At 40.0% G+C, this 22220-nt stretch overlaps 1 protein-coding gene across 3 annotated transcripts in view; it reads left to right on the top strand.

Moving 5' to 3' along the window:
- The window catches only part of Ercc8 (ERCC excision repair 8, CSA ubiquitin ligase complex subunit), a 37762-nt gene extending 17741 nt beyond the window's left edge, over positions 1 to 20021 (top strand). For all 3 annotated transcript variants that reach the window (XM_028783882.1, XM_028783875.1, XM_028783878.1), the window contains 7 exons: positions 17 to 85; positions 1462 to 1528; positions 3622 to 3722; positions 4594 to 4718; positions 9296 to 9493; positions 13037 to 13120; positions 19563 to 20021. In XM_028783882.1, the coding sequence (XP_028639715.1) occupies positions 17 to 85; positions 1462 to 1528; positions 3622 to 3722; positions 4594 to 4718; positions 9296 to 9493; positions 13037 to 13120; positions 19563 to 19631 (713 nt within the window). In that variant the 3' untranslated portion in view covers positions 19632 to 20021. The remainder of the gene's footprint in view (positions 1 to 16; positions 86 to 1461; positions 1529 to 3621; positions 3723 to 4593; positions 4719 to 9295; positions 9494 to 13036; positions 13121 to 19562) is intronic.
- Positions 20022 to 22220: the final 2199 nt, after the last annotated feature.

Below are 22220 nucleotides of genomic sequence, written 5' to 3'. Positions count from 1 at the left end.
GGTTTTTCTTTAACAGTTGGAACTAGAGGACCCAAAGTACAACTTTGTGACTTAAAGTCTGGATCCTGTTCTCACATTCTACAAGGTACTTTTGAATGTATATGTATATGTATATGTATATGTAGTTGATATAAATATGTATGTATATTTATATCAACTACTACTTTGAATAAACTGTTCAGTAAAAAAACTGTTCAGTATTTGTGATGACAAATAATGTGTTCTTTGTAAATGACTTGACTGATGCATTCTGTGATAGTTGTTAAGTCAACAGAGAAATGAAGGTCCTTCTGTGCATTATTCTTGTAAAACTGAGCTGTTGAGACGTTTCTGTGAACAATGACTGCAAGGGGAACTCAGAGGAAGTAGGAAATAGAAAGCCCAGCTCAGAGCTTTGGCTGTTTGTACATGAAAACCATTAAATGAGTGAAAAGACTCACATCATGGAACATGTTTCATGACTCCTGTTGATAACTCGGCTAATCAGACAACTTTGTTCTTCAATATCTTTTCTCTTCAGTACAGACATTTTAGAAAAAAGTGATAAGGCAGTACTCTGGAGAAGTACATTAATATAAATAACATCATTAATTTTTAATCCATATTATTTCATTTAATTCTAAAAAATGAAATGATGGAATGTAACTCAGAAATGCACGTTTTTATCCATCTCTGAGAAACATAATAAATATACCAGAAAAACTTAATGGAATGAGTAGCCTTTTTAAAAAAGGTTTATTTAATAATTTAATGTATATGAGTATATGCACCACAAGCATGCCTGGTACCCTCGGAGGTCAGAAGAGGGTGTCAGCTTCCCTGGGACTGGAGTTACAATTTTGAACTGCCTTGGGGTTGCTGAGAATCAAACCCCAGTCCTCTCAAGAATAGCAAGGCTCTTAACCATTGACTGATTCTACAGCCCAGTGGGTAGTATTTTTGATATTATTATCATCATCAATAATTTCAGTTGATTTAAAAGCTAGGCAGATGAGATGTCTGATTTGAATAGTTCCATTAGGTATCTACAAATTTGTCGACTCAGTTTTTTAAAAACAACTGTTAACACTTTTTTCAGAGAGGAGCTTTTTCTTTTTTCTGTTACAACTTTCTAAAAAAAATAAAATATTCTTATTTCTTTAAAATACTTATTTTTATTGTCATGTATGTCTGTTATAGAGATAGGTACCTCAGTGATGTGAACTGATTGATACAAGTTAGTAATTGTATCTCCCCGAAGCAGAAGCTAGTCAGTCTTTCTACATTACAAGTCCTGGGTTAAAGACTTCCCAGAAACCTTACCTCAGTCTGTAAGTGAAGACACCACAAGTTTAAGAAGTGATCGTATCCACTCACTACTATTCATGCTTGCTGTTTTCTGAGTCACGCAAGATTACTGCCTTCCTGCTCTGTTTTGTTTTGTTTTAATTATTTTACAAGACTTTTCACTTGTATTTGCAGGTCACAGACAGGAAATATTGGCAGTTTCCTGGTCCCCACGCTATGACTATATCTTGGCAACAGCAAGGTAAAGTGCAATTTATTTGGTTTTACTGTTAATATTAGTAATTAGAAGCAATTTGAGAGGTTACATTTTCATAAGATACAGATTTTGTCATATATAGTTAGTACCTGAAAATGAAATATTAAGTAACAAATTTCAATCCATATCAGCAAAGAAAATATTCTTTGCCTCCTTTTGTCTTTTTTGTTTTGTTTTGTTTTTTGTTTTTTCGAGACAAGGTTTCTCTGTATAGCCCTGGCTGTCCTGGAACTCACTCTGTAAACCAGGCTGGCCTCAAAGTTAGAAATCCTCCTGCCTCTGCCTTCCAAGTGCTGGGATTAAAGGCATGCGCCACCACTGCCCGGCTCTCTTTGCCTCCTTTGGATGTGTGCAGGTGCACATGTATGTGTGTAAGCCAGAGGATGACACTGGGGTTGTCATCCTCCACTGGATTTATTAAGCTCTCCACTGAGCCTTGAGCTCATTGGTTCAGGTAAGGACTGGTTTGTTTTCCTCTTCCCAGCTCTGAGATCACAGAAGCACACAGCACTTGGCTTTGCAGGGAACCTATGCTCAAGTCCTCAAGTCTTCACACTCATGCTGCAGGCTTCTTCTGTGAACTGTCTACCCAGTGCCCTCCTTTACGTGATATCCATCTTGAAAGCGTTCACCTTTGAGAACCCAGAGAAAGCAAGAGAATCTCTAGTGATATGAATCAGCTCACACTGCTAGCAACACAATTGTGGTGTTCTCCTATATGGAAGTGTAACACTACACACTTAAGAGTGACATTTTTCATTTTTCTTAACCCAAAATTTTTGCTCTGATATAAAGTACCCATCTATCCATTGATTTAGTTGTTAGTATTTGATGGCTACTACCTGTTCCAAGTATTGTACTAGAGACACAGGTTGATAGCATCTTCAGAAAGCAGACAGTCTACAGAAGGAAAGATAACTGCCTACAGAACATCTGAAATGCCTTAGTAGCAGTTGACCTTCAGTAACTAGTACAGGAAGAGTGCCCTTGGTGAGGTTGGACAGTGAGGGTAGAATATGGCTTGGAGGTGAGCTTGTAAAGATTCCGGATGATAGGCTATGGGAAAATGGCTAGTTACAGTCCATAGGCCCACTGGACAGCTGTGCTCGGTTCAAGAAGTAGACTACAGCTATACCCAGCCACAGAGCTCTAAACATCACATGACACAGACAAAGATTTTTGGTGTATAAAGGAAGGTACCTGAACACGGGGAAGTTGTGGAAGCCTTGCTAAAAGGAAGGAAAATCACATACATAAAAAACTGTCAGAGATCAGTGACCTGAGGAGGTAAAAGTGTATGACTACTGAGGTACAGTGACATCAAAAGACAAATAGGTCAGGCAAGATGGCAGACGAAGGTGCTCGCTGCTAAGCCTGCCAGGGAGGAGTGATCCAGCTCACATAGGTTGTCCTGTGATATTTTTCCTTGCATTCATGTACACACATGCATGCACGTGCACCCAAATAAATGTAATTTTTTTAAGACTGTTGTAGTCTATGAAGACAGGATAGGTTGAGTGGGTCTGACTAGGAGCACATGGTACTACAAGGTGATTTTAAGAGGAGAAATGGACACATGTTCTGTCTGTTCCTTAGTTGTTTCACTTGAAAGAAAATGAAATGTCTAGCTTTTAGAAGATATTAAATGTTTTTAGCAAAGACCAAAAAATAAAAATATTGTCTTTATTATGTACCTTATTTTCAAACTTCTATAAAAACCAAGAAACCCCAAATTGATGCTAAATAAATGTTTAAACAAAAAGATTTCTTAACTGCTTGATTGTCTAGATAACAATTGAAAAATAACAGAAAGTATGTTATAGGTAGTGTAGTAGGACCCTGGAGAAAAGTAGAATTTTGTCCTTGTGATGTGATGAAAAGTTATCTCTCTTTGCTACTTTTCACTATTTTATGTACTGGTGAGTGGTCAGTGTTGAATATTTGTTGAAATAATACAGTACAATTGTAGAAATATATTTGTGCTAGTAGAGTGAAACCACTGTGGTCAAGTTGGCAAAGTAAAGAGTGGAGTTATTTTCCTAGCTACACATGTCAATATATGACTTTTTTTCCCTCAGTGCTGACAGTAGAGTAAAATTATGGGATGTGAGAAGAGCATCAGGATGCTTGCTTACTCTTGATCAGCATAATGGGAAAAAGTCACAAGCTGTTGAATCAGGTAATAAAGACCGTATTAACATAAAAATACAGTAATGCTTCTTGTGGTGGGTTTTCTTTTCATTGAAATCAAATAATATATATATTGACAAATTAAAAACTGATTTTTGTAAATGGCATTGACCATGAATCAGTTTGTGAATCAAACTTGATTGTGATTTTCTTTCTCCCAAGATACAAATAACTGGAAACTGCTTTTGCCTCCAAAGTTGCAGACAGAACTTTTTGTGTAACTTGGTTTAGAAATATTTTTTCTTTAAAGCAAACTATGCAAATTCTGTGCTATTCTGAAAGCTACAATAGAGTAAAGAAATAGCGATGTTTTGTGCTTTCATGTCACCATAAAAATTGCAAGTTGTGGTTAGCGGAAGTTAGGTGCAGTCCATGTGGCAATCCAGCTCAACGTGTTTCTAAGGGATTTAATTCCTGGGTAGTAGTGTTCACTCCTTCTGGACTAGAAGTGTATTAGGATACAGTGGGATGCTCCCTCTGCTTTCCTAGTGATGGGATTCCAGGCAGGCACTGCCATTACAAATCTTTAATTTGTCAAATGATTTCTAGTTTAGAGGGAACTATATATATTTCTAGTTTGAAGGGTCAAAAGATGTTTAAAGTTCTGGTATTGAACTGTACATTTAATTGAATTTAATAGCACCATTTACTTACTGAAAAAAATTATACTTAGCAAGTTTCTTTGCTGGTCCTTTTCCTCTGTATTTATGGTTCTTTTAATGTTGCTTATTTTGTGTTCACGTAATCTAAAGGTTGGTTATGGTCAAGTTATAGTTTAAGTAATTTACTAGTTATTTTTTAATGTGTTTACATATACGCTCAATACATTAAAACATAAACCAAATGTGTTTTCATTGCAGCAAACACTGCTCACAATGGGAAAGTTAATGGCTTGTGTTTTACAAGTGACGGGCTTTACTTGCTCACCGTTGGCACAGACAACCGAATGCGGCTCTGGAATAGCTCCAGCGGGGACAACACACTGGTAAGAGACTTCAAAGGGCCTTTCAGTGAACGGATTTGGACTTTGTACTTTGCTATGGATGTGACTTTATTTCTTGCCTTTGAATCACAGCTGTTAGTAAATTTTAGAAAGATGCTTTAGATGTGAATGACTAATTCTCAAGTCAAGGTAAGCCACCCACCCTGCACGCTTGGCACTCCCCGCTCTTACTGGTGAGGTAGATTTGTATGTACCTGATGCTTCTAATTAAAAGATTGAGAACTTCTAATATGGATGAAGTTACCAACTGTCAGATTTTACATTTAAAATTAATCAGTTTTTTAACCCATTCATTCTAGCTGATAATTTTCTTTAAAATTCTTGAGAGGGTCACTCTGTTTACTTATATAAATACTAGTATTTCTATGCTATATGGAGTCGTTTTTTGTCTGTGATGTGACCTCAGACCCCATCAGGAAGAGGCTTCTTCCTGCCAGGAAAGCCCTCTGCCATGAAGCTGCACACTGCAGCCTCCCTTACAATCCATGTGGAGTAGTTTTCTGTTTGTCTTAGGGTAGATTCTCGGGCACTGACTTTATACTTTAGACTCTACCATTCCTTGTATTATGTCCTAAATCAGCCACCTTCTTCTCCTTTCTCCTCATCTTCATTTAATAAGTATGTATTCAGCATTTACTTATTTGCCAAGCAATAATAATATGCAGCAATAGTCAAAGCATAGGAAAACCTGTCTGCTCTTAGGAAGCTTCCATTCTAGGAAGGATTTAAAAAAAAAATCAGTCAGTCAGTCAATGGATGAACATAAATTGAAACCATGGAAAAGAAAGAGCCTGGTATGTGTCTGCACTCAGGTGGATTTCAGGGTCAAGGCTGGGCTACCTAGTGAGTTCAGAACCAGCCTGGGCTACCTAGCAAGACCCTATCTCAGGAAAAACTCAGTAAGAGAAAAGACACTAGGAAGTTAGAGTACCTGGGTTTCATAGGGCAGTCATAAAAGGCTTAATTGGGAAGTTAATGTTTGACCTAGAGGAAAAGGGGAGTTGATCCATCAACTACTTGAGAGTTAATCTAGGGAAAGAAAGGAAACCTGTTTAAAGACTGATGTGGTAGCATCATGAATACTCTAGGAACAACTGGAAGCTCTTATGTTGACATCCATAAGCAGTAACAGGAAGTACAGATACCGAGAGCTAAGCCGTGGAGGCCTGTGTGAGGCCTAGGAGAAAGAGACAGCTAGTAAAGGCCTTTCATAGACAAGTGGCAGGATCACACTGTATCCAAGCTTCATGTGACGAATCCAGATGGTGCTGAACATATGTCCATGGCTAGAATGGTTTTACTCTTTAAAGATGGTGCTGGTGCTGTAGGGCTGTGCTAGTGAGTCCATATATAGAATAGTGAGCTTAGAATGGGTCATGGGATTTTTAATGGACATTCTCAAAGTAAGTTATTCATAAAGAGAGAACAGTGCTAACTGAGAAACTCACCTACAAAAGATACTTGAAGGGACATGAGACGTTAATCCCAGAAAAGAGAACTCTGAGGAGAAATCCTGCCTTCATCTTTGTATAGGGCTTGTCAAATCAAAAACCAAATTCCACTCCCTTCATTTAGTAATGTTGAAGTATTGGGTGATTTTTAATAACTCTTTTCAGTTTTACTGTCATGATTTTGTAAGTCATGGATATTGTCTGCCAATCAAAGAATTACAAAGTTTATAAAGTAATACTGAGCTACCAAATAGAGTACAGAGCATAAGTGGTAATTGTGGTTTTACCTTATGCAAATATGTGTAAGTATACATTTCCAATATGTCTTTAATTATAAATTATATACAAATACTGACTCTACATATTAAGCTTTTTTCCTCACACAACCATTAACGGATCCTTAATGGTTCATGATGCAATCTTCCCATGGTTTCTAGACTGAAATTTGGAGACCATGCCTTAAAGTTAGGAGCAAATTCCTGCAGGGAAAGTTCACAAGGAGACAGGTTTGGCAACAGCAACACCAACAAAAGAATGCAAAGTAGGTATTGGTGCTGTCTGTCCAGTTATTGGCCTTCTTCATCATATATGACTGATAATGTCAGGGAACTGAGCCTCTGTTCTTTGCTCACTGACACCACTATTAAGCCAGCCCCAGTGCTGTTAGTTTCTCTGTGGTTTCTTTTTCCTGTGTCTTCCAGTATCACTGCTAGGCTCACCTCTGATAATCATTCTAATATCCTAACTATTGTGGCTCCTCCCAGTGGAAGTCTTCCACTTATTCCTCCAACCTTTCCTGTTATTCAAATGCCTTCGCCTGTTGTGTAAGCCGAACATTCTAGCTCTCTGGATGTTCTGCCTCTTTCCCATTTCCCCGCCTTTAGTGTGCTTAGAGCCGCCACACTGCCTTGTCTTTCCACTCTGCTGCCCAGAGTGCTGCCTTCCCTCTAGAATATCCCTCCCATTGCTACTTCTTGGCTTTCGAAGTTTAGCTCAGGCTCAACTTGTCTTTGATTCTATTCTACCTTAGAAGCTTCCAGAATACTTTGGGCTTGTTTGTCCTTCCATGTACTATTGTCATCACTTCTTACAAAGAATGAAGATTGTTATGTAACAGAATGTTTCAGTGGTGTAGTTAGCATAGTTTAGATGCAGTGTTTGAGGTATTTGAGTCTGACTTTCACTAGCCAAGATACACTGATGGAGTTACATAGCCTTTCACTTCTTTCTGCCCTCTCTGCAGTGATGTTTCCGAAGTCTTCCGGGGTTAATGCAGGTGTCCCACATGGAGCTGAGCACACACAGCCCCTTATTTTCAGCACCTTGATGAGTTTTTTCAGTAGCTGCTGCTCACTGCGAAAGAAGCAAGGTTGAGAGCAGCACTAATCTCTGGGTATGAACAAAAATGTTTAGATGCCATATTCCTTCAGCAAAACAGTAATAGTAGGTCCTCTCAAGGAGGTATGATTTCCACAGCCATGGGCTTTTGACTGGGTTTGCAATAACAAGAGCCGCCAGTCCACTCAGGATGGCTGATGCCCCTCTGATGGTTCGTGCCGCTCTTGCCCCAGTGGGCACACTCATGGCAGGTTGGTATGGTTGCATTCAGGGATGTCACTGACTTCAGGGTTCATTAATGACCTTTCTTCTCAGCAGCCTGCATATCACCTTCCTACACTGAAAGCTTAATAGCATAATTGACATTTTGGGTTTGGTTTCTTTCTCTATGTACCACATCCAGGGCCAATAGCATCTTCAGCAATACGGCTGTACTAGTATGGTGGGCAAGCAAGAGCAATGGCTACAGCCTTGCTGTTTTAAGGGCCTTTGGGCTCTCGCTGACCATTAGCTTGTAGGGAACTAACCCACCTCTGGCAAGATTTTCACTTAACTGTGTTTTCTGTGGGAGGCATTATCCATACAGCCTTTGTGTTCTTTAACCCAGCTCCTCCTCTCCTGTTGGTTTCCCCATTCTCATTTTACCCATCAGTAATCCCCTCCTACTTTCATGTGTGTCCTGCTCTCCCCTCGCCCCTGAGGCCCTTCCCCACTTATGGGCCCTCTAGCTTCCTGAGCCACGCCTCCCCATAGTTAAATGGTACATGGTGGCTCATTTGTGGGAATGAAAGAGTGCTCTTCCTAACACGTGGAATTAGTGACTCTAGATGTAACTGGGTGCCTTCATTTCCCAGGGGCTGTCGTGTACATGATTTCCCTTGTATTTTTACAGTAACACTATTATGGTAAATGATGTCATTTCCATTTATCAGATGAGAAGAATGGAATTTAGAGGTTAAGTCTGAGAGAACTTGTAACACTTAGATTTCAGACCCCAAGTTCAGTGTTGAATGGACTGCAGCCCTGGTGTCACAGGGTGGCTGAAGGCACTAGCTCCATTGCAAGTTACACTTTCAGCGGGTCTGCCAGTCTGCTGCATTGAGTCCTCTGGGCATGGTACTCTCTGCTGCTTAATTGTTTCCTTAAAGTGCATTCTCAAGAGCAACCACTACATCAAATAAGAATGTCTTTATTGTCAGTGAGTTAGTTCTGAGAGAAGTGAAGGTTGTGCGGCCATGTTGATACTTTTCCCTCATGCACCTTAGGAACAGGGCAGCTCACCCGAAGACACATCTTCATTCCTAGTTTGTTTTATGTTAAGCCATTGTCCCTTCCTTGTTGAAGAAATAGCCAAATTATGACACCAATAACATGCTCTCCTTACTCCTCACCAGTACCAAAGGGTTCTAAAACGCTAGTCAGACCAAAGGTGGGAAGTGCAATAAGGTCAGATGTCTCATATGGCATACATGAGGCCTAAAACAAGGTAGAAAGCAAGCAGGGAGGGAAGAAGAAAAGGGGCGAGGAGAGGAGAGGAGAGGAAGATAAGATTCTACAGAGTTTGACAATGAAAATGACTCAAGTTTGTCTTTGTTGTATCATATGTCCTTTGTGGGTTTATTCACAATTTCTGTTTCCTCAAATATAAAATGTACATTTGTATCATTGGCCCTAGTTTTTATTTACATACTGGTTTCTTTATGTTTTTGTCTTTGTTGCCATTTTAACTTGGGCTTTAGCAGTGAGTAACATTATAATGTCATCCTGCAGGTGAACTACGGGAAGGTGTGTATTGACAGCAGGAAAGGGCTGAAGTTTGCTGTCTCCTGTGGCTGCAGCTCAGAGTTTGTGTTTGTTCCCCATGGAAGCACCATTGCCATGTATGCAGTCCACTCAGGAGAGCGTCTCGCCATGCTTAAGGGACATTACAAAAGTGTCGACTGCTGTGTGTTTCAGCCTAATTTCCAGGTAAGAATGATACCTAGGGGAACTTACAGTGGTTAGATGGTGGGTAAAGCAGGAAGTTGTGGTTCTGTTCTCACGTGTTACACACTTTTAATCATTCTGAAGTATGATGCCGTCAATCCACCTTTGAGCTAGTGCTTAGTTAATAGAGATTAGAGCAGCCTACTCTCTATTAGGACAGAAGTGTAAATGAATCAGTACAATACTGTGCAATTGATTGAGATTGAGTTGTCTTCCCTTTGAATACGAGCTCCATTTAACCACTGAAAGTCTTAACGAAGTCTTTTAGGTTAAATTTTTAGGTTATTTAGTTACTTCCAAAATGTATGTGTGACTATATCAAAATCTGAAAGTAATTATTTTCTGCCAGATGCTGATAGAAGTATACTTTCATAGTGGCTAGATACTGAAATGATTAGTAAAAGTCCTACCTTTTAATTAATTCAGCTCACATAGTTTCATTTATTTATTTGTGTGTGGGAGGGCACATACCATGGTATATGTACAGAGAACAACTTACAGGAATCAATTTTCTCCCTCCATCTTTGAGGTCCTGGGATCAAATTCCAGTCATCAGGCATAGCAGCAAGTGGCGTTACACACTGAGCCACCTCAGCAGCCCCACAAAATTACTTAGATACTTACATTAGTTAATTTTCCTGTTGATGTGACCAAAATGTATGACCAATAGTAACTTAATGAGGGAAGGATTTATTTGGGCTTCTGCTTAGGAGGTATACAGTTTGTGATGGCAAGAAAGGGAATTGGGCCTGCAGGGATATTTGACCTAGTCTGCGTCCAGTCAGGGAGCATAGGAAAATGATCACTGATACACTTGCTTTGTCCTGTTTGTTCTCCCCAGAACATCATCCTACTGGATGTTACCACCCCACATTTGTGCTGGGACTCCCTCAGCAATAAACCTTTCTGGAAACACTCTTGTAGACACAACTGAGGTGCTTCTTTTTTTTTTTTTTTTTTCGGTTTTTTGAGACAGGGTTTCTCTATAGCCCTGGCTGTCCTGGAACTCATTCTGTAGACCAGGCTGGCCTCGAACTCAGAAATCCACCTGCCTCTGCCTCCCAAGTGCTAGGATTAAAGGCATGCGCCACCACTGCCCAGCTAATTTCTGAGATGTTTCTATATGGTTCTAAATCCAGTCAAACTTGCAATAAAGATTGCCATAGTACTTACGAGTTTTGTTTAACATCTTTGCTTTTCTCCTTCCTATTAACTATGGATCAGACTTTTTGGTTTTGGTATGTGTGCATGGTATATATTCACATGTGCACATGCCTATGTACATGCATGCAAGCCAGGGTTGGCCATCAGATGGTCTTCTCTGTCACTCTTCGCCCTGGTTCCTTGAGACAGGATATGTCACAAAACCTGAAACTGGGCTGGCTGTCAGCAGTCTTCTGTCTCATCCCCTGACACCCAGTGCCTGCTTACCAGTGTGTGTCACCACACTTAGCTTTCTTTACATGGTTCTGGAGCCTTGAGTATAATTCTTCATGCTTCTTCCATAACAGCCTGCTTATTTATTTTCTTGGCCTCAGCCAGGGGTGTGTCTGTATGTGTTTTGGGTGATGGTGTTTTGTTAAAATGTATGATTAATGATATATCCTGATGGCTGGTAAATAACTACTATACCAGTTCCCTCTTTGGACTTTTTCTTAGAACTCTTTAGCAACTCCACAATAGTTCTGCACAGCATCTTCAAGGGGGCTTCCAAAGACCCTACTCCATTCTGAAGCTAGTGTCTTTCCTGACTAGTCAGTATACTCATATAATAGGTTGTTTTGTTTGTTTTGTTTTGTTTTTGAGAAAAGATTTCTAAAGTAACAGAGATATAATGTGACTGGCCCCAAACCTAAAAGTTGATGTTAGCAGTGCATGGTTCTCTATTCAAAGAGATTTTTCATCTGAATGATCAATGAAAACAGTCCCTCTGAGACAACCACGATTTTAAATACGATATTCTGATTATAAAGTACAACTTTGTTCTAGGCAGGAGCTTCTTAGACAGGGCTGAGAGTCAGTTAAGATGACACCAGGGTGAGCTGGAGAGATGACTGCAGTTAAAAACGTTTACTGCGCTTCCAGAGGACCTGGGTTCCTTTCCCAGCACTCATGGCAGCTCACAGTCTTCTGTAACTCTGGTTTCAGGGAATCTGAAGCCCTCTTCTGGTCTCTTCAGGTACCATGTACATGCACGGTTCACATACATGCATATAGGCAAGACATTCATATGTACACACATACATATTAAATAAATAAATGAATGAATGAATAAATAAATAAATAAATAAATAAATAAATAAATAGGTGAACAAGCATTGCCTAAGCTGGGTGTGTTAGCACAAACACTGGTAATCCCAGCATTCTGGATTATTGTCAAGAATTTAAAGTTGACCTGGGTTACATAGCAAGGTCAAAGCTAGCTTGGGCTATAGTGTGAAACCTTACCTCAAAAAAACAAAAACCAAACCAAGACAGAGCTTGCTCTCGGTTTCTGAGCAGCCAGACATCTGGTATGGGCTGTCACCTGTGAAATGCTCTGCCTGTGTTGTGATGTTCTGTTCTACTTTGTTTTTTGAAACAAGGTCTCATATAAACCAGGCTAGTCCCAGACTTGCTATGTAGACAAGAATAATCTCATACTCCTGATCCTCCTGCCTCTACTACTCATGCGCTGGGATTACAGTCATGTGCCACCACTCCCAGCCAAATGCCATGTGTTTATCTACTTCAAACTTAGACTGAGTCACTGAACACATCAGAAACACGATATATTTATTTTACTGCATGATGAGAACATTTTCAGTTTTGTTGGTGAAGGGAGTGTTGTTCAGTGGAGAGCAAACAGTATGTCTATAAAGACATTGACACGACTGTACCTCAGCCCATGGGTCCTTCTAGTCAGTAAAGGTCTCAGCAGACAGGATTGGGTCTTGAAGCTCTTGTGAAGAGCAGCCAGGTAGACAGCTGTAAGCCAATGGATCTTTTCATAGAAACCCTTGGTTTCTTCATTGGAGTCTTTATTGTAGATGGCTCGGTTTTTGCCAAAGAGAAGCTATTATACATTTTACTTTCCCTAACACTTGAAATATGCTTATAAGTATTGACAGAACTACCTAAAGCATTGAATTTCTGTAGGATTTTCCCACTTGTTTGTAAACTCTGACATATCCTGATACGATTTTAAAGTAAAAAATAAGCTTCATACTATAACAACTATTCCTATAAAGATCTCAGTAGGACAGTGGGGTCAATTCTCTCATCTATAGAATGTACAAATTGGTATGAAATCTCAAGATAGAGACAAAGGCTTTTAGCATTTTTACAAAGTTATGCCAACATCATGCACAAAATTTAAAGGCATCACATTTTTAAAAAAAAATGAAGGGCATCATATTTTGTTTAATGAATAGAAATTAAATTAGTGGAATTAATCTAAATTAACCTGCTTAATCTAATCATTTCAAAACTTGATACAGCTCATTTCAGCTTTAAATTGATCAGTCTTTGTTTTCTATATTACAGGAACTTTACAGTGGGAGCAGGGACTGCAATATTCTTGCTTGGGTACCAGCTTCATATGAACCAGTTCCTGACGATGATGATGAAGTAAGTGGTGCTTTTACCAACTGTGCAGTGACTTCTAATTATGAGCATTAGTGTCTTATTTATGTGGGAGAAGCTGTTAAAACACTTCTTGAAGTTTTCCAGTTGTATAGTAATTTATTATCATACAGCTATAAAAATTTAGAAAAACATTAAAAGAACATATAATTTCTCTATTTTAATTAATGAATGCTGTATTTACTGCTTTGAAGATAGTAGTTAATTCATCGTCATATAATTTAGAGTCTTCTCTCAGACACATGCTACAGTAACCCTCATTTGTCATTAGTAACTATTTGAAAACTTTTTTGTTGTTTTTTTGTTTTTTATTTTTTGAGACAAGGTTTCACTGTGTAGCCCTGGCTGTTGTGGAACCTACTGTGTAGCACAGGCTGACCTCAAACTCACAGAGATCCACCTGGCCCTGCCTCCTGAGTGCTGGGACTAAAGGTGTGAGCCACCATGCCCACCTACTATTTGGAAACATTTTTAATGCTTTAGTATTCTGTCATTTATATGTCATAGTTTAGATGTTTAACTGTTTCTGTTGATTATTTTAAACAACATCAAAATAAATTATTCTCTGAAGTTGTTTATATTTCTAACTAGTTTTAGGATAGAGTTCTAGAAGTAGTCCTAAAGTATCTCCTGTTACTGTTTGCTTGCTTCCTGTGTGGCTTCAAGCCAGCAGGAAACAAGTGCCCAATACAGTGAATCTTCTCTGCTCTTACGTGGGGAAGGAGGGAGGTGTGAGCATTTGCCCATGTCTGTTTTCTGGCAAGATCCACAGTTTAACAAGATTGACAAGTGGGCAGAAGCCCTGGTTCCTCTTTAAGTGGTAATGCCATACAACTTTCCTGACGCTTTCAAGTCACCTAATGGTATTTGTCTAAGGTGATCTTGCAGTGACACATCCAACCGGCATTACCTTGTCCTCCAGAATGCTTGTGGTGCCTGCCTCGCAGCTATGGCCCCGGCTCAAGTAACTGGATCTTCCTTAGTCTGGATGGCAGACTCTTCCCTGTGGACTGGAAAGAGCTGGAGTTAACTTTTGAGTTGTAGTGTAACTTTTTTTTTTTTTTTTTTGGTTTTTCAAGACAGGGTTTCTCGGTGTATCCCTGGCTGTCCTGGAACTCACTCTGTAGACCAAGCTGGCCTCGAACTCAGAGATCCACCTGCCCTTGCCTCCCAAGTGCTGGGATTAAAGGTGTGTGCTTCCACTGCCTGGCTTGAGTTGTAGTGTATGACTCTTAATATCTGTCTGTTCACATGTCAGATTCTGTCAGTTGACACTTGGATCTGCAACCTCAGTGCCTATCTCGGATAATATGACAGTGTGACTAAAAAGCCTTAGATGAAGGTGTTACACAGAGGTGAAAGGCTGGAGTTCTGCTCTGAGGCAGTGGCCTCTCTTACTTTACATTACAAAAAGCAATAGATTGATAAAATAGTGTTTTTAAACTGGGCACTAGTGTGATAATATCCTAAGGACCTTCTGCTGGTAGGCAATAGGAGAATTACCTACCATCCTACTATAAACTAGCAGGCATTGAGTGGCAGGAACAGGCTTAAGTGTGATGGTCTTTAAACATGAATTCTGCTATGTAATTGAACATGTCTAAGATGTCATCTATTTCAGGAACTTTTCTGGAAAGTGGTGTTAAGCATCCCCACTTATCCTAACTTGAAGGATATAAAAATATGAATTAAATAATTTGGTATAGTTTTTTTTTCTTATAAGACGGAGGAAGCTCTATAGGTAATTCAAAGCAACTTGAATAGAAACGGAAGGAAATAACTAATCAAGCAAGTCTGACATTCTGAAAATATGTTTCATATTCTTAGTTCCTTTAATAAAAAGAGGGCCATGTCAGAAGACACCAGAAACAGAGCTTTACATGAATAGTAACCTTAGCAGTGTCTAGTAGCTATTAGCCAAATATAGTTTCTATCTGAATTTGTTACCAGTATAGCCAGTGTGAAGCCTGGAAGTTATTTTCTTTGGACCTTAAATCAGATGAAAGAGAGAAAGGCATGTTCATAAATACCTAGGCCACAGACCAAAGTCAGGTTAAGTGTGTCCGGATCTCATCACATGTCTCAGATGGCTTGATTATTTTTACAGCCTCTTTGGATGACTAGATTTTGAATAGTTTGATTTAGACATTTATTTTGCACTTTTACTTAATTATTTTGTCCTGCTTTTGAAGAATCACTCTGTGTGTGTGTGTGTGTGTGTGTGTGTGTGTGTGTGTGTGTGTGTGTGTGTGTGTATTTTATAGCTTTGGGTCATGTTGGGAACTATAACAACCATTTGACAAATTAAAATAATAAAAATAAAGCTACTGTGATAAATCACATAGAAATAACAATTTTAGAAGAGAATTAAGTAGCTTGTTATACTTTGTAACTGAACGCTCATTTATCTCTTTGCTAAATAGCTGTGGTGACAGTTTGGTTATCTCATCTAAAGCAACTCTTACATGTGGAAAATGCAGACCAACAGAAACACCTGTGTGGAGCACAGGCTTGTGATCCCAGTGCTTCAGAGGCTGAGGCAGGGGTCGGGAGGGGGCTGAGATGGAGGCCAATCCCAGCCAACATGATGAAGCCCTATATCCAAGATGAAATGAGTTGAGCTTTATGTTTAAGTGTTAGAGCTATGAAGCCTTAATCTTTTCAGATGCACCACTGCCAGCCAGAGAGATGGTTTGGCAGTTAGGAGTGCTGACCACTTTTCTAGAGGACCTGGGTTCACTTCCCAGTACCTAAACAATGGCTCACAATCACCTATAACTACACTTCCAAATTGTCTCATGCCCTCTTCTGGCATCTGCAGGCACCAGGCATGCTGATGGTGAACAGGCATATATAAAGGCAAATATCCATACATGGAAATAATTTTTTATTTTTGATCAAATACTAATTTTTATTAAAAATAAATTTTCAATAAAAACAATAAAATAAGCCAGGTATGGTGGTACATGCCTTTAATTCCAGCACTTGGGAGACAGAGGCAGGTAAATCTCTTGAGTTCAAGGCCAGCCTGATCTACAGAGCAAGTTCCAAGACAGCCAGGACTATACAGAAAATCCTGTTTTTAAAAACAATAAATAAATAAATAAATAAATAAAATATACTGTTCCTATTTTAAACTTTAAGGTCTGAATAACTCTCATTAATGTAAAGTGCTATATCTATGAAGTGTTATTTTCAAAGATTCATATGAGGTAGAATATATATACCTCAACAGAGAAGTCAGTTGGAAAGAGAACTGGTTGCATATGTGGATGTTTACAATTTAGCTCATGTTTTTCCCTGAGCTGTTAAATGAGTAACTTGCCATTTCCCAAAGAGGCCACGTATATGGCTCAGCATAACACAAAGAACATACATACACACACACTGCTTCCTCCTGAGTGCCAGGCAAACCTAGGTCAGACCTTGTTCTGCCCTGACCAGCTGTTACCCGGGGACAACTGTAGCGTTTTCAAATACACGTATCAGATTGTCAAGCCAAAGTTGTTCTTAGATTTCCATTCAAACCTAAGCAGAATGCCTGAGGGGTGTCTCTCAGATGTTAAAGGAGTAATTTAATTCTACCTATAGAAATGAAAAGACCTTAGATGACAGGAATATGTTTTATGCTCTTTAGATCCATTGTTTAGTTGGCAGGCTGTTGTATTATATCTAGAGAATCTATCTGTTTGGTTTACCCAGACTTTCTAATTGGCCAAGGTCAACTCAAGCCACTCTAACTCCTAAGTACCTTTTGCTGCCAGAGATGTATCTCAAAGATACATCACACCCTTAATCTTCTAGAATCCTACTTCCAGCTGAATGTGCCTACTCATTGCTGCAATCTTAGCACCCAGGGGACTGAGACAGCTTGGGCTACAAAAAGCAGGATTCAGCACCCTGCCCTTCCACTCCCACCCCCAAATTGACATTGGCACAGGAAATGGCTGTTTCTACTTTGCACTTGTATGGATGTATCACTAGCTGACATGGAAAACTCTGAGACTTTCCAGTAACACCAGACACTTGAAACTTTGTGCGATGTATCCTTGTGATGCTGTTTTCAGCCTTATGTTTTGATCCTGGGCTGGGTATCATCCTCATAACATGCATAACTGTCTGTAGAACCAGAGACCTGGTAAGGCAGAGGGACGGTTGTTCATGTACAGACTCAGTGTCCACTAGGAGGAGATGTTGTAGAGAAAACCAGAGTGGAAGACCATCAACTAGTGATGCATGTATTCAATCCACCTGCAGGGTCATTATCGCAGCTCTTGGGATGGTGTTTTATTTGTGATTGTTTTAGCAATACAGTAGACTGGTGGTATTGTAATGTGTTCCAAATATCTGTGTTTACTACTGTAAGTAATAAGTATTTGTACAAATATGTCGAAATCTTGGTTATTTTTGTTTCTATGTTTACCAAAGAAAAATAATTCATAATGAAATACAAATGTGTTTTTCTGTTGAATCTTCAACAGAAATGAAATGAAATGAAAGTGATTAGTAGACTGTACATTGGGCCTTCATAATGGAATTAGAACACATGAGCTTTGTGTAGCTTTTATTTCCCAAGGATGTTTTTGGTAGCTATCTGAGGCAGAGTTAAAGGTCTAAAGAAAGGAGGGAATTGTCACCCCATGCCCAAGTATACATGGTGCCTCTGAGATGGAACTCTTTCTCGACAGCCTAGTGTAGCAGTTACATTGTCAGGCTCCGAGTGGGAAGTTTACAGACATGTCTCATCACACCCAGCTTACAATATCACCCCTGATGGAGGTCATGTTTGAACTGTAAGGAATTATCCCTGTTAATCCATCATCATCAGAATAAACAAACATTTGGATCACAGAACAAATGAAGAGATATCAGGCCTTCGTTACTGCTGGCTGGAAATGAGCGATTAGCTGGAGTTTGGTTATAGTTTTATATCAGACGTTTGGAGACAAGTGTAAAGAAATTTTGTACTTCTTAGTAGTGATAGCCACTAAGTTTAGCAATATACTCTGATCTATTTTACAAATGTGCAGCATGCCTATATCACAATATATTTTCTAGCTAGTCTATCTGATGTGGAAACTTACTGGAAATACTGGCTTTTCCATTTGAATTGTAAGATTCTGTCTTGTTGATCCTAAAGGAAACAATGTTCTTAGACATAACTTAGGAGTATTTACCCTTCACAGAAAATGTTTTTCTACATTAGAAAAGGCATTGTATTGTATCTAAGATAATTTAACACTAAGCTTGCAATTTGTTTAGCTATTGAAATTTGGATCAGATCAAATATCCAGATGCAAAGCTGCAGAATAAGAAACAGACCTGATTCCTAATTGAAGAAAAATGATCATCTTTTAAGCCCTTTGAAGGGATTTCCCAGAGATAAGAAAGTTAGCGCTCTTGGTTTCCATACAAGTAGATTGATAATTAACAACTGAATTGATAATTCAGTTAATTAAAATTTTTCCAGTTGTTAAACCTTTTTCACCTATGCCTCTAGGATGGAAGAATGTTATAAGTTTTTGCAGTTTTGAGTAAAGAGCTCAAATAACTTTTAGAGAAATCTCCCAGGGAAACCTCCATGCTAATTATTAACCTTGTTACCGTGTCTCTTGGAGTTCCCCTGTGCTTTGACACTGTTAGCTATAGCAAACAAAGAGACATGGCTATGTAATAACCCACAGTACTTTTTTATTATAAATTTTGTTATTCAGCTGGGCTTGGTGGCCACATGTTCATTATCATCCTAACCCTCAGGAGGATGAGCAGGGGGCTTGCCACAACTGACAGCCAGCTGAGCTACAGAACTGTAGTGAGTGGGGCTGAGGAGATGGATGGCGCAGTGATTAAGAGTACTGCCTGCTTTTCCAGAGGACATGGGTTAGATTCCCAACACCCACATAAGGGTTCACAACCCCTGTAACCCCAGAACTGTAATGAGCTTTGGATCAGCCTAGACTTCAAAGCAAGACCTGTCTCAAAAGAGGGGTGGGGGAATTACATTATCCTCACTGATAAAAATATTCTTCTAATTTTGGTATTTTTTATTTTTAGTAGTAAAGTTCATCCAAACAACACAAAGTTACCAGCACTTGTGTGCTGGACTGTGCCATCTGCTGTCTGCATGTGTCCTGTCTTAATCCCAGCTTGTCAGTGTTGTACCTTTTCCACAGAGTTGCAGACACTGTGAGCTGTGTCATTGTGTAGATCTGTGCAAGGGCTTGTGAGGAGGGGAAGCAGGTTATTTGGGAAAAGTCAGCTTTGTCAGTTTTAAATGAATTTACATTATCTTTACATTACTTTTGTTTTTAAATTAGCAGTAATACAGTTTCCAAATAATCTAATTGATGTTAATCTAGCATATTTCATAATGATTATGAGGCTAAAATTATGAAATACATAAAACAGATTCTCCTCTCTTTTTCAGGCTCCAACCAAATCCCAGTTGAACCCAGCGTTCGCGGATGCCTGGAGCAGCAGTGACGAGGACGGGTGACTGTCAGTCCAGTGCCTCGGCTCTTGGCCCCTCGGACTTCCAGGGCAGTGCTGTGTGTACTTCCGCACGGGGTGTCCTTCCTATTATTGTTGTTTGAGACAGTGTCTCGCTGTGTAACCCTGCCTAGCCTGGACTAGCCTGGAGCTCTGTATAGAGCAGACTTGGCTCACACTTGCAGCCGTTCTGCCTCTGCTCCCAGGTGCTGGGGTTAGAGGTGTGTACCACGTGGCCCCTTCTGTGCGTGTATGTGTTTGTTTCATTGTTTTTAAAACTTTTTAGACAGTTTCTAGCCTGTTAATCCTGAATTTGGGGTATTTCCCTCTGTTTTAAAATGAGATTAATATTTATAAAACCCTGAAATACACTTTTCTATAGGATAATTGATCAAAACTTGTCTCCTGGAGCTCATTTACCAGGGTGGTGCGCCAGCCCCCATGGGCACAGCACAAGAACACAGTCATTATCCTCAGCCAGGGCCTTATGGGCATCACAGCAGCTTAAAGGTGTGGTCTCAGAGGAAGGTGTCAGCTCGGACTATGCTGTCAGAAGTGTCAGTATTTAAATACTTGAACATACAAGAGGCCATGAGGGACATTTCACATTCACTGAAACACTCCACCACTGGTCCCAGTAGGTTCATGGCCACCTCATAATGCAAAATACATTCAGTTCAACTTCAAAAGTCCCCATACTCCTTCAGATCCAACACTTGGAAACTCCAATATCTCCTCATTCCTGTAGAATAAACAGGTAACCATTCCCATTCCAATGCAGAGGTGTGGAGCTGTAACATGGAAAGACTGGACCAAAGCAAGGCACAAATGCAGCAGAGGGAAGGAAACTCAAGTTCCATGTCTGCACCTGGGCCTATCGTGGCATCTTGGCTTCAACAGGCTCAGCCCCATGCTTCAAATCTGTTGCTGGTAGCACACATGGCCTTTCTCAGAGCAGTTCCACCCAGTGCCTGGACCTTCCTTTCCTCAGTAGGCATGTCATACCTCTGACACCTGCAGTATCCTGGGGTCTCCACGGTAACTTAGACTTCACCTTTACAATTCATGCGCAGCCTACTCGGGAGTTCCATGCAAGGAATCTGGCCTACCTTTGGTGGCTCGTCTGGAATGTTGGTGCAAGCTTCCATGATACATAACTTGCACTTTGCAGGGCTGGAAAACTACACTACATAGAAAACACCAAGTGCTGCTGTCCTTTCCAGATGTAGTCTAGCACTCTTCAGGCCATGGCTACAGCAGTGTCCATGTGATCTCGGAAAAACTCTTCTCTGGGCTCTCACTTTGAGACTGTAGAGATTCTCTCACTTCGGCCCCCTTTGCTTTCTGATGGGCTTTCATGTTTATGTACTGGGACTCAGACCAGTGGGGCTTTACCTTCCTGGCTGTCGGAAGTACGAGGTTTCTGAGGTTTCTTTCTCTTTTCTGTTGTTCATCTTACAACTAGACCTGCTCTGCCCACACTCACCCTGCAAGTTTAAGCTCATTCATGCTGCTTTCTTACCTAAGAAAGAGTTAATTATTCTATTATTATGTAGATTTATCATCATTCTGCTTTCTTACTGTAAAGTTAATCTGGGCACTGAGCAGTAACCATCCCACAGCCTGTGTGCTATGCTGTCCCAAAACTTCCCCCACAGATCAGTTTATTCTAAATTCAGCCTCACTCAGCTTATCAGGACATGGGTGAATGTAACACAGGCCTCTAGTTCAGCTCCAGATTGGGCCCTTCTTCCCTTTGGACTCAAAAGCACCTCTCTTGGTGTTTTTCTGAGCTCTGGCTAAAATGGCCCAATAAGGGTACTTATAACATTCAGGATGTTCTTTATTCTTTAACCCACAATTCTAACATCTTTGTCTGGCAAATTAGTCCCAAAGCTTGGAGAACACATCAGATTTATCGTAGCAACAAGGCTACTCCATAGCACAAACCTTACACTCAGTGCCAGTTTTTTTTTAAAGGATTTATTATGTGTATTGCGTGGACATGTGCAGGTGAGTGCAGATTCCTGTGGAGCCCCCAGTGTCTGATCCCCATGGAATTGTAGTTATAGTATGGATGCTAAGAACTAAACTTGGGTTCTCTAGAAAAACAGTACTGAGACATTTCTCCAGCCCCATGTTTTCTTTGTTATTTCATTTTCACACAGTGACCAAATAACTGACAAGAAAAAAATAAAAAAGCAAGAGGAGGAAGGATTGATTTAGTTCATTAAAGCAAATGAACTTAGATGATTCAAACCTTGCCAGAGATGGAACCACGGAAGCCTGGCACACTGGGAATTTTGCCTTTCAGAGAGTGTACCAGAAAAAGCTAATCACAGAAAGAGCAAGCACTTTGCCTGGCACTGTGTCCTAGACAGGATGGTTACAGCAGGCCTGGGGTAGAGAGGGACTGAATACTGGGAGTGAGTATTAGATTGCTAGCCTATAGTTAACAGTTCAGTTGTGGATATGGCTTTTCTTTTTGTGTGCAAGGGTTTGCCTTTGGTGTTTTGTGGAGACATGGGGCTGGAGAGGTAGCTAAGAGTTCCACATCTGGATCTGCAGACAGCTGGAAGAAAGCCTGTAGGCTTGG

The sequence above is a fragment of the Grammomys surdaster genome, unplaced genomic scaffold (genome assembly GCF_004785775.1).
Source record: "Grammomys surdaster isolate TR1022 unplaced genomic scaffold, NIH_TR_1.0 99, whole genome shotgun sequence".
Lineage (NCBI taxonomy): Eukaryota > Metazoa > Chordata > Mammalia > Rodentia > Muridae > Grammomys > Grammomys surdaster.
Note: the sequence above shows the minus strand (reverse complement) of the source record. Positions and strands in the feature narration are given on the sequence as shown.